At 38.4% G+C, this 15,565-nt stretch overlaps 1 protein-coding gene across 2 annotated transcripts in view; it reads left to right on the top strand.

The window, feature by feature from the left end:
- LOC137057996 (ataxin-7) overlaps positions 1 to 15,565 on the top strand; it is a 50,118-nt gene that overhangs the window by 29,143 nt on the left and 5,410 nt on the right. For both annotated transcript variants that reach the window (XM_067431124.1, XM_067431125.1), the window contains 7 exons: positions 4,272 to 4,376; positions 11,747 to 11,972; positions 12,120 to 12,394; positions 12,520 to 12,602; positions 13,608 to 13,876; positions 14,038 to 14,230; positions 15,410 to 15,531. In XM_067431124.1, coding sequence (XP_067287225.1) covers positions 4,272 to 4,376; positions 11,747 to 11,972; positions 12,120 to 12,394; positions 12,520 to 12,602; positions 13,608 to 13,876; positions 14,038 to 14,230; positions 15,410 to 15,531 — 1,273 coding nt within the window. The remainder of the gene's footprint in view (positions 1 to 4,271; positions 4,377 to 11,746; positions 11,973 to 12,119; positions 12,395 to 12,519; positions 12,603 to 13,607; positions 13,877 to 14,037; positions 14,231 to 15,409; positions 15,532 to 15,565) is intronic.

Here is a 15,565-nt window from a genome sequence, read left to right as displayed (position 1 = left end):
GACAGCATGTATTTGTATTAGGCTTTAAGACCAGATGCATGGATCTAATAATGACAATTTAGACAGAACTGACTGTCAGTGTAAATACTCGGCAAGACTGAAACCCCAAGTATACTTTTTCATCTGTCATCTCATCCACAGTTTATGCACTCTTTTTAAAATAAATCATGTCCCACAGTACACTGCATTTTACAACAGTCACATCACAATTTGACTGATTTGGACTTTTAAGAAGGGGGCAAAAGCACACCGCTTTAAAGCAATGGAATTGTATGCGCCACAGTGATTCTTTTATCTTGATTATCATGTTTTTATAAACGTTAGAAGCCAAAATCGAAACTGAAAATAAAATTTGATTCACTGCTTTTCAAATGCGCCACCACACTTGAAAGACACATGATAGGCTATAATTTGGCCAGTCAGCACAGCCATCTATTAAGCAGTCATTGCTGTATTTTAACATTATTACGAGGACATAAAAATATCATAAAAAATGGTTTGAAAAGTAGATTAGATTCGTTAGATTGACCACCCCTAGTGTGATTTTGATGTTTATTGTATTAGTAAGAATGATGTTGGAATCAGTCAGTTTGAACTGTGTTCAAATTAATTAAATAAACTGCTTTAGGTGTGACATTATAAATTATAGTGTTGTTTTTCCCTGGTTCATTATATAATGTTTTTTTTTTTATTTAGAAAATGGTCATTTGCAAGTTGTTGACTTAACGTCTAAAATACTTGACTTGTTCTCAGAGTGAACGGAACAGGTAGTTTCCAGTTGGAGCAAGGACCACGTTTAAGCCTTGTTAAATAGCTAAGAATAGGAGCCATTTTCTTTCTTTCCTTTTCTTTTTAATGTGCAGATATTTTTTACTACTGCTTTCATCTATTTTCAGTGCTTTTATTTGTGTGATTTGGGTAGACTGTTTTCCACAAAATGCTGTCAATTCAGGGCACTTTCTGAAAGTATAAATCTTGAAAGCCAAATGCCACCTACTGTACGGCTCTCCTCCACTCGCTTTATAATCTTTCAGCCTTGCAGATTTCACAACTTTACAACTGCCACTCTTAATCTGCAATCTCACTTTCTTTCTTCTCCTCGTTCTTCCACTCAATTACTTTTTTCCTCACTGGCTCTCCCACACACCGCGCTTGCCAGACGACCCCCTCTCCAGGCAACCTTTGTAATGCTGGCACAGAAGCTGGCTATCCCTTATCACTTATTTGTTTCCTTTCATATGAAAACAGGTTAGTGCAGCTGCGAGTGACCCCCTTGTACTATGTGAACTCACCCAGACGTTTTTCCCGGAATGGCCTGGGTGGCCTCACCTGAACTGGGCCGTAGATAGACTGAACAGACAGTATAGTGGATAGACACTGGTTATTAACGTGCATTGCAAAAACAAGTTAACTTTTTGCTTTTTGTGTGTTTATGATCTGAAGGCAAATTATGAAGATTCAGTTCAGGCTCCATTCACTGGTTAGGTCAGATTTTATATGCATCTTACGCTCGATTATATTGTGTGTCCTAATCAGGAGTGATGGTATTCCAGAGTAGTCATTTTTCTGTAATTTGTAAAAGCTGCACAAGAACCCGAATAAATTTGATTTATAATATTGCAGTATAGTTAAGTGTAGCATGATTTTGATGTTTAAAAATGTTGTTAATTATACATTTACCATTTGAAAGTTTACCATTCAAAAGTTACCATTCAAAATATGCTTGCAATTAACTTTTGTTTTACATTTTATTATTTTAAAATGTAATTTATTCCTGTGATGGGAAAGCTGAATTTTCAGCATCTTTAGTGTCACATGATCCTTCAGAAATCTTTCTAATATTCGTAAGAAATCTTTGTGTGCAAGAAACATTTCTCATTATTGTCAATGTTATCAAAACAGTTGTTTTGCTTAATATTTTGTGAAAACTGTGATCCATTTGTCCTGGCATTCATAAGCATTATTTGTAACATTCATAAATGTCATCATTACTGTCACTTTTTATTAATTTAATGCATTTTGCTGAATAGTATTGAAAATGATTAATTTAAAGAAAAATCTTACTGTCCCCAAACTTTTAAACAGTAGTGTACACTAAAAAGTGATCATTTGACGTAACCTAAAGAAATTGAGTAAACCCATTGCCTTAAATTTAAAGGGGGGGTGAAACACTCAGTTTCAGTCAGTGTCATGTCAATCTTGAGTACCTATAGAGTAGCATTGCATCCTGCATATCTCCGAAAAGTCTTTATTTTTTTTATAATTATATAAGAAAGATGCGCTGTTCCGAGTCTTTCCGAAAAAAGCCGAGCGGGTGGGGGCGTGTCGTGTGAGCGGAGCTAAATAATGACGTGTGCAGCAGCGCGCTGCTATTGTGTTGAGTCGAGTGCGTCATCCCTAACAGCGGGAAAAAAACTTTATTCAAAATAAAAATATGGCTTTTAATCAGATACAGCCATACATCCATGATCCAGAATCAGACCCAGAGGCTGCAGTTGAACAGGAGCAGCAGCAAAAACGACTAGAGCACGACGTCTCTATGTGGTACAAGTTATACACTAACTATATAATATGCTTAGCGGCTTGTGTTATTTACATATTTATACTTGAATTATATCGTCGTATTTTTGTCTTTGAAGGTGTACATGTGGGAAGTGCAGTTGTGCACGTGTGTTTGTGTGTTTACGCGTGGTTTGTGTAGACAGTAAGCGGACCGGTTTTGCACAGCAGGATTAGTTAGTGTTTACATAGAAAGACACGGAATAGTAGCGCATTTGAATGAAGAAGCGTGCTTATTCAGTTCAACATATTTCCCCCCTCTTTGTGTATTGTTGTTTGGAGTGCTTTTACAATACACAAACATAAAGTTACACATATAGTGGCCAGCTAAACAAATGTACACGCACTACACATCGCATGCTCCATTGATCAATTAGCTACACGTGATCATGTTTGGGCTACTTGATGAGCATTGGCAAAAACACAGACATTTGAAGCAGTCTCACTCACCGCCTGCGGTACTAACGTTGGGACTGCTCCATCATTCAGCATTAGGCGATCGGGAAAATCCTGTGTCGAGCTGGGCCTTGTTTATGAAACAGTCGGCACCGAAATGCAGCGAACAGATATAAACATTCGCGCAACTCAGTTGCTGATCCGGAAAAGCAAATTACATCCACTGTTGCCTTAACGCGGGGGTTTTGGGGAATCTGTGCAGGACTGTCTTGGTCTGGCAACCAAAAACGCACTTTTTGATGTCATTGTTAATTGTGCACATTACCTGTGCAGCGCAGCCTACGAGCCAGCGCTTTGATGGGCGTAGGCTGTTGCTTTCGCTCTCTCCCTCGCTCTCTCTCACGCGCTTCCGGTAGAATTGTCCGTAAGGCCCATACAAGGAAATTCCGCCCCCGTTAACGTCAAAGGGGACGCATGATCTCAAAAAACTTGCCGAAACTTATGACTAACCGGAAGTAGTATTTTTGACAAAGAAATACTCCCATCAAACGTCCACCTTAACTTTTGAAACTTTGTCTATGTTTAGTATGGGATTCCAAGTCTTTAACAGTGTAAAAAGATCAGTATGCATGAAACAGCATTTCACCCCCCCCTTTAAGTAAACAAACTTCATGCTTACTTGGAAAAAATAATTGTGGAATTGTCAAGTTCACACAATTTCAATTAAACATGAATTTTATTTACTTAGTTTTTCGAGCAATGGGTTTACAATTTTTTTTTGAAGTATGTAAAAACACTTTTTAAAAGTGTAACAAACAGTCGACGAAACAAAACAGACAAAACACTGAAACAGTTTTGCTTTTTCATGAAGCGTTTTTAAAATGGTTCTATGTCCAGTTGCTTTAAATGCTTTAAAAAAATTAACTCATTTACTAAACTTAAAAATATTAATGTTTTTATATTTAAATTATTAAATTGATAAATTATCAGTTTGACATCTTTATTTTTCAATTTGAAAAATATATTTGTTAAAACATCTTTTAATTATTCAAGCTATGTTTGATTCTTTAAAGCAAAATCAATATAATTACAGAAATAAAAACAAAATCATTATTCTGTCAGCTGATGAAAGAGATGAGAGAAAAGCCATATTCATTTGTCCTTGCATTGTTCTTATAAGCTGATTAATAATATTCCATTTTTCGGTCATGCAAGTAGCTACATGTCTAACCGCATTGTTAACAATGCCTGCTTGTCTGAAGAGCGCAAAAAATGCTATTTTGACCTGCTAATGAGTATTTGTGTGTTTTTTGCAGACATGCCCATCTTTGGCCAATGTCCTGCACAGGATGACTTCTACCTGGTCATGTGCAGCCACTGCAGTCAGGTAGTCAAACCCCAGGCCTTCCAAGCACACTACGGTAAGACCACATTCTGCTCTCCACAGTTGACTTGCTCTCATCCTTTTTCTCTCTGCTCTCCCTGCTGTCTTCAATAGAGGTGTTTTAGAAAAAATCTTATCTCACTCAAGGGAATTAAGTCGGAAATCCCTGCCGCCCCCACCCCTGCTCTGCCTCAACTATCATAACATGACGAGGGAAGAACACAAGCCTTTGATACCCACCGCCAGAGTTCTGTTTACTATCCTCAAGTTAATGTTTGATGTGCTCTTTTTAGTTGGCACGTCTGTGCTGTTTTATCCAATCTAGCACATGTAAAACCTCCCATAAGATGTCAGACAATTTCAGGAATAAAAAATAAAAATAAACTCACTCCCATGACAGTAGACCTCTGATCTGTATTTTGAGGAAAATTGCTTATTGGGGGGGTTATTTATTTATATTTGAGCCGTCTAAAATGTGTCAACAGTGTTTTAACACTATCATTTATTTGAGCAAATGAACATTGCAAAACCATCATACTTTGAGCATTTTTCAAAGGAAGTGGTGTCAATCAAATGGTTGTAGAATGTAGATGGCTGCTATAATGGAGTCTGGGGTATTTTTCATATCTATTCAAATATGTTAAAAGTCACTTCGTTCTTATTGATTTTGCTTTGTCCTAGCTGTTTCTCTGTACACAATAATTAACCTTGAAAGAAAGTCTCCATTACCTGATGCTGAGTCACTTTGCTGTTTAAGGGTGTGTTCTGTTGGTTCAGACCAAAAAAGAAAATAATATTTTATGATAGAACTTACCAAACATCCGAGCAATGTTGTGTGCTGGGCTAAATGTGCTGGTTGTATGTACGTACTTTTGATAGTACATTTACAAGCTGAGAACCCCCCACAAAAAAACTATAAAATAGTCAAAACAGCACCAAGAGTTCCTCCTTTGCACACAAAGTGCTGCTGCAAGGAGACGTGCTTCTGACACCTGTTCAGAACTGTGATGGGCAGTGTAGCTCCTATGATGAGAAGAATCAGGTATGCTTGAGCATTCTGTCCTTTTTAGGGTCTCATTTTCTCATCACATTGTTTTTGGTTTGTTTAGATGTATTTGGTCCATGGTGTGTTCATGTTTCAGTCTAACTGCATCAGTGTTTAGACTCACGTTTTCAGGGGTCTCTGTCTGCTTGTTTGATGCACACCAGTTTTAATCAAATCAAACCTGCCAAGTGTGAACACACCCTTAGATTCTGTAAAAGCTGGTGCACTTGAAAGTGTTTCAGCATTGGCCACAGGGGGGAGACAAACTGTCATCAAATCCCAGTGGCAAAATGCTTTTTAAAGGGATAGTTTACCAAAAAAATTAAATTCTGTCATCATATACTGTTGTTCCAAAACTGTATGAGTTTCTTTGTTTTGCTGAATACAAAATATATTTTGAAAAATGTTTGTAACCAAAGCAGATAGAGCAACCATTGACTACCATAGTATGTCTTCCCCTACCATGGTAGTCATTGGTTGCTCTATCTGCTTGGTTACAAACATTCTTCAAAATATCATCTTTTGTGTTCAGCAGAACAAAGAAAATCATACAGTTTTGGAACAACATGAGGGAGTAAATGATGACAGAATTTTCTTATCCCTTTAAGCATGCTGTAAAGTAGGGCAGCAGAATAAAATGAAATGTAAATGCTGTCTAATGTGAAATCCAAACTGCTTTTTTATTTACTAAAAATGTAGTCTGCATATGTTGTGTGTTTCAAAGTGAAGAAACCACACATTATTGCATCATACACCAACATGCGTCTGAATTGGTTTGCTTTAAGTAGTCTGCAGGGCATATAACATCCAATGAAATGCAAGACCGGTTCAAGTAATATGCTGGCAGCATATCCTTTTTTTTATTTCAGTGTTTTATTATATTTTAGATATTTTAGCCAGAACTTCTTAGCAGTATCACTGCCACAGTTGTCACAAACATAATTCCAAAATTGGTCAGAATAATCACATTTTGTTAATGAAATCTGAACATGTAAACCACAAAAAACATTATTTAATTTTACTTTTAAAATTGTGTAGATATACATATCATTTTTTCATGTTTTTTGTTTTTATCATCTTCCTTATATGTGAATATTCTAGTTACACTTAAGCAGTTTTGTTAAACTGTCTGCATAGTGTACACAAACATTCATGAACCATTCATGACATATTGCACATGTTCACAGGCTATTAAACCCCAAAATAAAAACTGTTATTTGATTGGAAGATTTCCCGTAGCCATAACTGAATCCAAAAACATGTCACAGGACTCGAATTTGTGCAGATTGTGAAAGCTGCAGCACTCTTGAGAGAGCCAAAGCATGTCGACATCAGTGCACTTGACGCTCTGTTCAGCTTCCAGAATATCAGAGTTTTTCAGGACTACATTGATGTTCAAAATATTCTAAAGTTTGATCTGTTTATTGCGCTTGGACTGAGCCAGTTCCTGCATTTTTTTAAAGAGATCATTACACAATCACTCACTCTAGCGGTGAGGGTTTTTTATGAACACTGGGACTCTTTTCTTCTAGAGACTGAAAGATTAATGAGCAGATTAACTACACAGACCATGAAACTTTTAAATGCTCAAGTGCTTGACTAATAGTGTAGGGAAGAATCTAGTTCTGGCAAGTGCTTATCCGAGATGAGGATTAATAAATCATAATGAGCTGAAACAAGCTGCGGTATGAAGGAATATGTATTGCAAACTACATATAAATCTGCAATCGGAAATGCAAATACATTTTAAAAACGATGTTAAAGGATTGATCCTAGTGAGAATGTCAACACACAAAAACAATTTAGACAATTTAGAATTTATTTTTTATTAAGTTGTAAATAAAACATTTCCATTTATAATTTGTATTATTAATTTCCCTGGTTCAATTAGGTGCTCTTGTAAGAAAGCAGCAATGCCTGGACCAGACTTTCACCTTTAAAAAGATGCAATCTATTCCTGTTTAAGTGAAATAAGCTTTCTCCTGAGCATGTTTGAGCTTACAGACTTGATGCTATGACAGCCACTCCAGTATGCGCTTCCAAGAACCTAAAAATCCTGGATAATGGCAAACGTCAACAGTAAAATCCATATAACTTGAGAAAAGCCCATGCAAGTTGTAGCCTTAGTTTCCTGTTCTTAGCTAACCGGAGTTGCATCCGGTGTGGTCTTCTGCTGCTGTAACCCTTCTGCTTTAAGGTTCGATGTGTTATGCGTATAGAAATGGAAAGTCCTTCACATAAAAATCAAGCTTTTATAGACAGCCTAGGCTAGGATGTCAGGGATGTTCTAATTTTTAAAGTTTAGTTTCAAGCACAGTATCCGCATTATGCATATGTGGATACTGTAGGGTTTGGCAGTCACAGTGGACCCTAGCTGATTAGCTGACTGGATATTCAATATTGCTTTCCTTTAAGCAATGACAAACATAAAGTCTTTGAAATTATTTAAAAACATTTTTCTATTACACTGTACACACAGAAAAATAGGGTGTCAAAATTGTACCTTTAGGGGTACAACAGCTTGTAGCTGGGGCAGAACCCTTAAAAGAACAACGTTGTACCATTTTTATCACAAAAAGGTTCATAGTACTACCTTATGAATATGCATTTGTACTCAAAGGTACTAATATGCACCTTTTAGGAGTAAAACAGGTACAAAGATGTCCTTTTAAGGGTACTGCCCCAGCGACAAGCTAAAGGTACAATTTTGACAACCTATTTTTCTGTGTGTAGTTGCATGTTTATGATATTAATTGTGGGGTCATGAATTGGGAAATTAAGTTGAGAAGTCAAATTTTCCTTGAGCTTTTGACATATAAGAGGTTAAAAAATATTGTACATTTCAGAACTGAAAACATCCTTTTTAGTCCAATAAAAGCTTTTATTGACACAAGGCCCAGTATGACGCATGTAATTTGCACATGTAACATATGCCTAGTGTTAAACCAGATCAAGCTACCAAGCAATAAACATGCCATTGAGGATTACAAAATATTGTGCAGTGCCTGGGCTCGACAGTAATGCAACATGTAAGTAAATGTGTTCATTCTAATGCCTGAGCTGAAATGCGAATCATGTACAGTCAGATGTTCCTTGTCTGTTTCAGAAAATCAAACCAATGACTAAATGTCAACTTGTGTTTTTTTCTCTTAGTAGGATAATAGTTATTTAACGGTGATTAAATTCTATAAAGAAAGCGATCAAAAAAAGCTCCCTTGCATTGGAGCAGTGCGCATTGGAGCTGTCAGTCAAACAGAGTCTATCAGTGACTCCCGTTTTATTCAACAAATCTCTTAACTATATCACGTTTGCACTGTTAGAGGAAATGAAAGCATTGGTTAGTGTACAGAAGCTGAGTTGCAATGACGAGATCCTGCTTTCATGCGCTGAACATGTGTCTGTGATCGGCTATAATGTTCATCTGTTACGTACGATCGATCGATCATAATATAATGACAACGATCTAGATATAATGCCATAGAGCTAAATATAATGCCATAGATCTAAATGTAATGTCATATATCTAACTCTAATAAGACACTTTTTACAATTAGTTAACCATGAGAGCTGTAATAATAAAAATGTGCTAAAAAATAAAAAAATGTGCTGAAAGACTTCAGCCAATCACAGCAGTGGGCGTTTACACTGAAGTGTCACAGCGGACATGCCCCTTAAAACAGAGCGTTCAGAGCAGAGGGCTAAAATCAGGGTTTATTTCTAAATTCTGAACATTTTTTATGTAAAAAATATTCTAACATTATAAGTGCACCCCAAGAAACATCACAAAACAATACAACTCAGTTCTTGACCCCTTTAAAGGAACACTCCACCGGTTTTAGAAATAGGGCTTATTCAACTTCTTTCCTACATTTAGATATGGGCAAATGCATTTTTGTCTCAGTGCATGCATTGTTTTAGTTTGGAAAGGTCGCTAGCTTAGCTTAGCATGATGAATGGAATCCTATGTTGCCAGCTAGCATGTCCCGAGTAAAAGTTAACCAAAAAAACCCCCACCTAATTACTGCTTGCGGCCTGCGTATTCACAACGAGTACAAATAGCGATGCTGTGTGCTTCCCCATAATATAGTCCCAAGTCAATATCTGTCTAGGAAATCGCCTAGTCTTAATCTGCATCACTATTTGTGCTTGTTGTGAATATGCAGGCCACAAGCAGTAATTAGGTGGGGGTGGGGGGGGGGGGGGGGTTGGTTAACTTTTACTCGGGACATGCTAGCTGGCAACATAGGATTCCATTCATTATGCTAAGCTAAGCTAGCGGCGACCTTGCCAAACTAAAACAATGCATGCACCGAGACAAAAATGCATTTGCCCACATATCTAAATGTAGGAAAGAAGTTGAATAAGCCCTATTTCTAAAAACGTTCCTTTAAATATTTACCGTGGGGGTTGAGGATGCTGTCTGGAAAAAGAGTATTATATGTAACATTGCTAAACTTGTTCTATGTTACAGAGAAATTATAGAGAAATGCTAAACTATAAAAACAAGCAATACCTAGATGGTCCTCACACCATTGATGCTTGAGTCTTAATAACGAGCCTTAAAGGTTGCAGTAGTCATTAAAATCATTGTTCATATAACATGATTGTAATTATCATTAGCTGCATTCTATATTTGACTATGGTTCATTTAAAAGCTAAATTTGATGTCCAACATGAAATATTGTTTCATGTAATTATTTACATGAACCAATATTTCACTCCCTTTCTCGATGCTGTGCTTGATTGACGGTTGTTACCAGCTCTTATGTATTTGAAATTTGCCGATGATTGCTGCATTCAAACGTGCTGTTATAGCAAGCTGTTTTGCAAAATGGGGGGGGGGGGACCCCTCAAACACTATCAGAGCACTTGATTAGATTGTTTCCGCCATTTTTTTCTAATGCATTTTTATATAATATATATACATTCATATATAAATATAAGTAAAAGGCAACATTTCCGCTCCTTGCCTTTGTCCCCGCTGATCATCCTTCTTTTCCACAAGGCTCTTGATTTTATGTCAGTAGTTCCCTGTGTTCATCTGTCAGGTGGCAGTATTTGGTGTACAGTTTCCGTACAACAGTCCCAGATTGCTTTTCAACATGGGGCAACATTATATTGCGAGCTGTTGTGGTGTAATTGGGGCTTTGTCGATTGGGCCTTTGGTTACTAAAATTGCTGTTGGCTCACTTTCACGGAGCAGTGCCAGCAACCCGGCAAGAAGCCACGAGCCTCTGTGAGAAATAAGTCAAGGATTTATTCCTGGTGTCCTTTTATTTATTTATATACTTATTAATTACAGCCTTTGCTGTAGTTTTATCAGATTCAGCACAGATAAACACTGGTGAGACATCAGAATTGTGTGTGTATGCGCATGCCTTGTTTAGCTAAACTTGTGAGGGCACAAATGTCCTCACTTATATAGTAAAATATTATGACAGCTGACTAGTGAGGACATTTGACTGGTCCTCACTAGTTAAAAAGGCTTTTAAATCAGGCCAAACATGTTTTTATTTAAATCTATTGTTTTGCACATGTTTTTGGGATGGGTAGGTTTAGGGATAGGGATTGGGTTAGGGGATAGAAAATATAATTAACCTCATATAATATCAATGAAAGTCTATGCAATGTCCTCACTAATATAGTGAAACAAACGTGTGTGTGCTTGCCCCTGGTTTGCTGGAGGGCTTTGTGACAAACGCTGGGCCAGAGCAGCAGGACTGTGTGTTTTTGACAGGGAAGTACCGGAGACGTTTGTTAGTGCAGCACAGCAGTTCATTCCTTTGACTAAATGCTCTTGCACATTTGTGTGTTATAATTACAACTGAGAGCAAATGGATTTATTTAGAAGAGGAGAGCGTCTGTATGTGTGTCTAAGTATTAATCTACTTAGATTAACTACAGGTTAGGTCAACTACCTATTAAAATGGTTGTCATGGACAAAGTGCAAAGCTAGACAGAGATTTTTTTTGTTGTTGGTCCAAAGCTGTCAAACAAGCTGTCTCTCTTGCTTGTCTCGTTTATTTTCTTCAAGTTTTTTACTGAAATAGACAAAGTTAATTTTTGTTACACTAAGATAGAATACACAAAAGATATGCAATATTGTTAAGTGAGGAAAAACAAACATTTTCATAACAAATTACTTTAAAATAAAGCTATTTTTAGTTTTTGATACATAGCTATATTATAAATCGTAAAATCTGTACAACTCACCTACATTAAACATGAAAATGCCACTGAATGTCAATAATACTGGACTCTGAAATTTACCATTAGCCTACTGGACGTGTTCATTTACTTTTTGCCTTCAATGTGTTGAGCATTAGAAGGGTAAAATCTTTTTTAAATGTCTCACCCCTCAGAGAGAAGACACAGCTCCAGCATCAAGCCCCCATCCAGCTATGCCTCTCCTGCATTTGCAATCTCTCGAAATAAGAGCAGCGTTGGGGGTGGAGCCGTCAGTGGAAGCACACTGGCACGCACCTCCAGCACAAACAGCAGCGTCCCCAATAAAATCTACAAATCAACCAAAGAGAAGCTGCCTCACCGGAAGCCTCACTTCCCCTATAGGGTGCTGCAAGAAGAGAGGTGTGTATGTGTGTTTTGATGGAGCGTAAGTGAATTTAATGGATACATTTGTTAAGATAAGCAGCCCATTCTTACATAACACAAAAGATGTAATCTGAAACACATCCACCTTTGGTACAATATAAATCTGTTTTTATTTTCTCCCAGCCCAATTCCTGCTGTCAAAGTAGATAAGGTCCATCTGAAGGAATCTTCAGCCAAACTCCCCCACGTGCCCGCCTCTTCTTCCACCTCCTCTTCCTCTTCCTCCAATACTGTAAACACCTCTCCCCTCAAGTCAGGCCTTAACTTCCCCTCCATACCAAAGGCTCCACAGCTGGCCCCTGGTCAGATCCCCAATGGAAAGGGCCACCTCTCGTCCCAAGACAAGAAAACGGACAGCAGCAGTGCCAGTAACAGAAGACCCTTGTACAAGAGACAAGGTAAATGTTAATACTCTCTGCTGCTACTGTATATTTAAGTTATTTGTTGTAGAAAATTTTACCAAATTGTATTGAAAAAAAAGTACAACCCTTTTCTTGACCCATATGTGTTCTGTTTCTTTTAGAGCGAGAGTTTAATCCAGATATCCATTGTGGGGTTATGGATATGACAGCACATAAGCCATGCACAAGATCCTTAACATGCAAGGTATGCCTCTTACACTTAGAAATTATGTTTCGAGTTGAAATTAGGGATGCACTATGGAAATTTTCGCCCATACAAATAGGCAGCTATTAATTTTATGTTATGGCCAATAATCATTTTCACAAAAGTTTCATGTGTGACTTTAAACCTGACAAAAATAATAACATTTTACAATAGATTATCTTATTTTTAAATATAGCCCGGATATAATATAGTATCAATAATAAAGCCAGATATTATGTTGTATTTTATTTTGAATATCATATAATATTAGCCTGACAAGCCAGACCCACATCAAGATGTTTGGTCTGGAAACTCACCATTGACACGGCTCAATCCGAGGGGCGGGATAAACGGTTGTCTTTCAAACTCCCTCTGCACGCGATAGGATAGCGGTACACCAACCAGAGCAATGAAGGTGAAACAGAGCTTGTGATAGATTAAACATTCACTGTATCCGGTCGGCAAAACTCAGAACACATCTTCCCTTTTTAAGAATGACTTCAGTGCCGTTCTTTTCTCAGAGAAAAGCTTAACTCCAAGTCTTCCAGAGTCGCGGTCGAAGCTGATTCGAAAGACCGCCGTTCGCCAGTTTCTGTGTTTACTAGAAGCACACAAACGCAACTCAGCCGTCGTCATTATGGCCCCGCCCGCCGACTCTATACACGATGTGATTGGCCCGGCAAGAGTTAGGCAAATACAGCTCAGAAGGGTATTGAGAGTTGCTAGACGACACTTGCAGGTAGATTAGATTTGCTGCCGCTAGGGTGCCTCTAGATTTCTAGGCTAATATAATATAGCAACAAAGCATAAATAAAATATCAGATAAAAAGGTCATAGTATCTTGATTTTATTTCTGAATATCTCCATAACCAGAATGATCCAATATCAATATGGTCACAAATTTATTGCAGTATAGTGCATCTATAGGACATCCTTAATGAGTAAGTGAACCAATCATTTATTTGCTTGACTAAACCGTTAAATATCACCCCCGTGTCTCCACAGACACATTCCATAAGCCAGAGGAGGGCGGTGCTCGGGCGGCGGCAACGCTTTGACACGCTGCTCGCTGAGCACAAGAGCAAAGCACGTGACAAGGAGTTGCACTTCAGGTTGGATCCCTCACACCAAGCACCCCCTCTCAGGGACCCTCACCCTCCCCCTTCCCGCCTTCCACAAGACCCTCACACGGTCTCCCATGGCAATGGCACTGCTGATGCCACCAAGCCTTTGCCCCTCAGCAAACCCAAACCTCATAATTCTGGGCTTCCACGGTGAGTTGCTTCCTCCTGCCCCAATGTTTCCTCTAAATCAGCTTCCTTTTTTATTGATTAGCCAAATTGTGGTAGTTTAAAGTCCTTTTTATAGATCTCCAGTTGTTTTTGTGGAGTGAGACAACCAAGACAAAATTAAATGTTCTCTTCTTTATCATCAGACTGAACAACAGTAACTCTCACAGTGGAGGAGACCCAGCCGTGGCCCACGACCAGGCCCACCACTCTCACCCAGCCCCTGTTGGTACTGAGAGCAGCCGCCTCTCCAGCGACGAGGGAGAGAATGAGGAGAGGGAGGAAGCCACGGAGAAACTGGACTGCCATTATTCGGGTTACCATCCACGACCAGCTGCTGTAAGTGCAAGAAACCTTGGGTTTTTAGTGTTAGGAGGACTTTTTTTTTTTTTAAGTGGTAAATGTCTCGTACTCAGGTGACTGCTTAAAAATAACTTGCATTTATTATCTGCTTTTGAATCACTAAGCTATTCTAAAACGAGTTTAAATTAAAGGGATGATGAATTGAGAAATCAACTATCCCTTGAGCTTTTGAAATATAAAAGGTCATGGTAATATAAGAATATCCTGTAAGTTTCAGAGCTGAAAACTTCATTGTTAGTCAAAGAAAAGCTTTTATAGACACCAGGCCAGAAAACGATCGTGTACGCATCTATACGTCCTCAAGTGACGAAACACCGTCTCTCCAGAATAACAAGCGCGTGTAATTCAGTAGCTCCGCCCACCGACCCATGGAGCTGTTCGGATCACGTTAGCCAGCAGCAATAAACATACTGAAGAAGAAAGCGAGATATTGCGCTTTTCCTGGTTGTGGAAGAACACAGTCGCTGCATAAGCTTTCTTCAGATCATAATATTAGGAATGTGTGATACCTCATTTATTTTTAGTGAAGTTCCAGCTCACGTAGGGAAGACATGTACACGTGTTCGCTTCATTTCACTGAGGAATCGTTTGTAAACAAGTCTCAGCTCGATGTTGAATTTGCAGACATATTGAGATTAAAACACAATGTTGTGCCTTCTATATGGGATCCGACAGGAATGGTGCAAAACACTTGTGTGAGTAAAACGATGTTTTATGAAGCCCTTTGATCGAGAGAATCATTCCGGTTGCCGCTTTCAAAACAATCCCTCCCTCATGTGAACTGAACTAACAGGGGAGCTGGAGCTCATTAAATATGCAAATCTTCTCCAATCCTAGCCGTGGGCGTTTACTTCCAAGTCTCCAGTGCGCCATCCAAACTCAGCGTACAGGAGAGAGCCTCAAAACCACTGTAAAAAAAAATGTCTATTACTTTAGTTATGTTTTTGAATGTTAAAACCACACAAAACGTCATTAGTTGACCTCAGACAACAGTATAATTTTTTTAAAGTCAATTCATGACACCTTTAATTTAATATATTACCAGAGCCATTCTTTTTAATACAATTTTCACGTCGAGTCAGCCTTCATCTGAATGCCAGAAGAGATCATTCTGTATGCACTGTTACTGTACTGTTCATGTTTGTCTCTCACCAGTACTGCACGTTCGGAAGTCGTTTGTACGGGAGAGGATGTTACACATTTGACCGGCGCTGGGATCAAGTACGGTGTGTTCTCACCACCATGCTGGACAAGCATGTCAACTCACAAATGTGGAAGTGAGTGTGTTGAGACCCTTTCTACAAGCAGCTG

Source organism: Pseudorasbora parva, chromosome 22 (assembly GCF_024679245.1).
Source record: "Pseudorasbora parva isolate DD20220531a chromosome 22, ASM2467924v1, whole genome shotgun sequence".
Classification (NCBI taxonomy): domain Eukaryota; kingdom Metazoa; phylum Chordata; class Actinopteri; order Cypriniformes; family Gobionidae; genus Pseudorasbora; species Pseudorasbora parva.
This window is presented reverse-complemented; position numbering and strand designations above follow the sequence as displayed.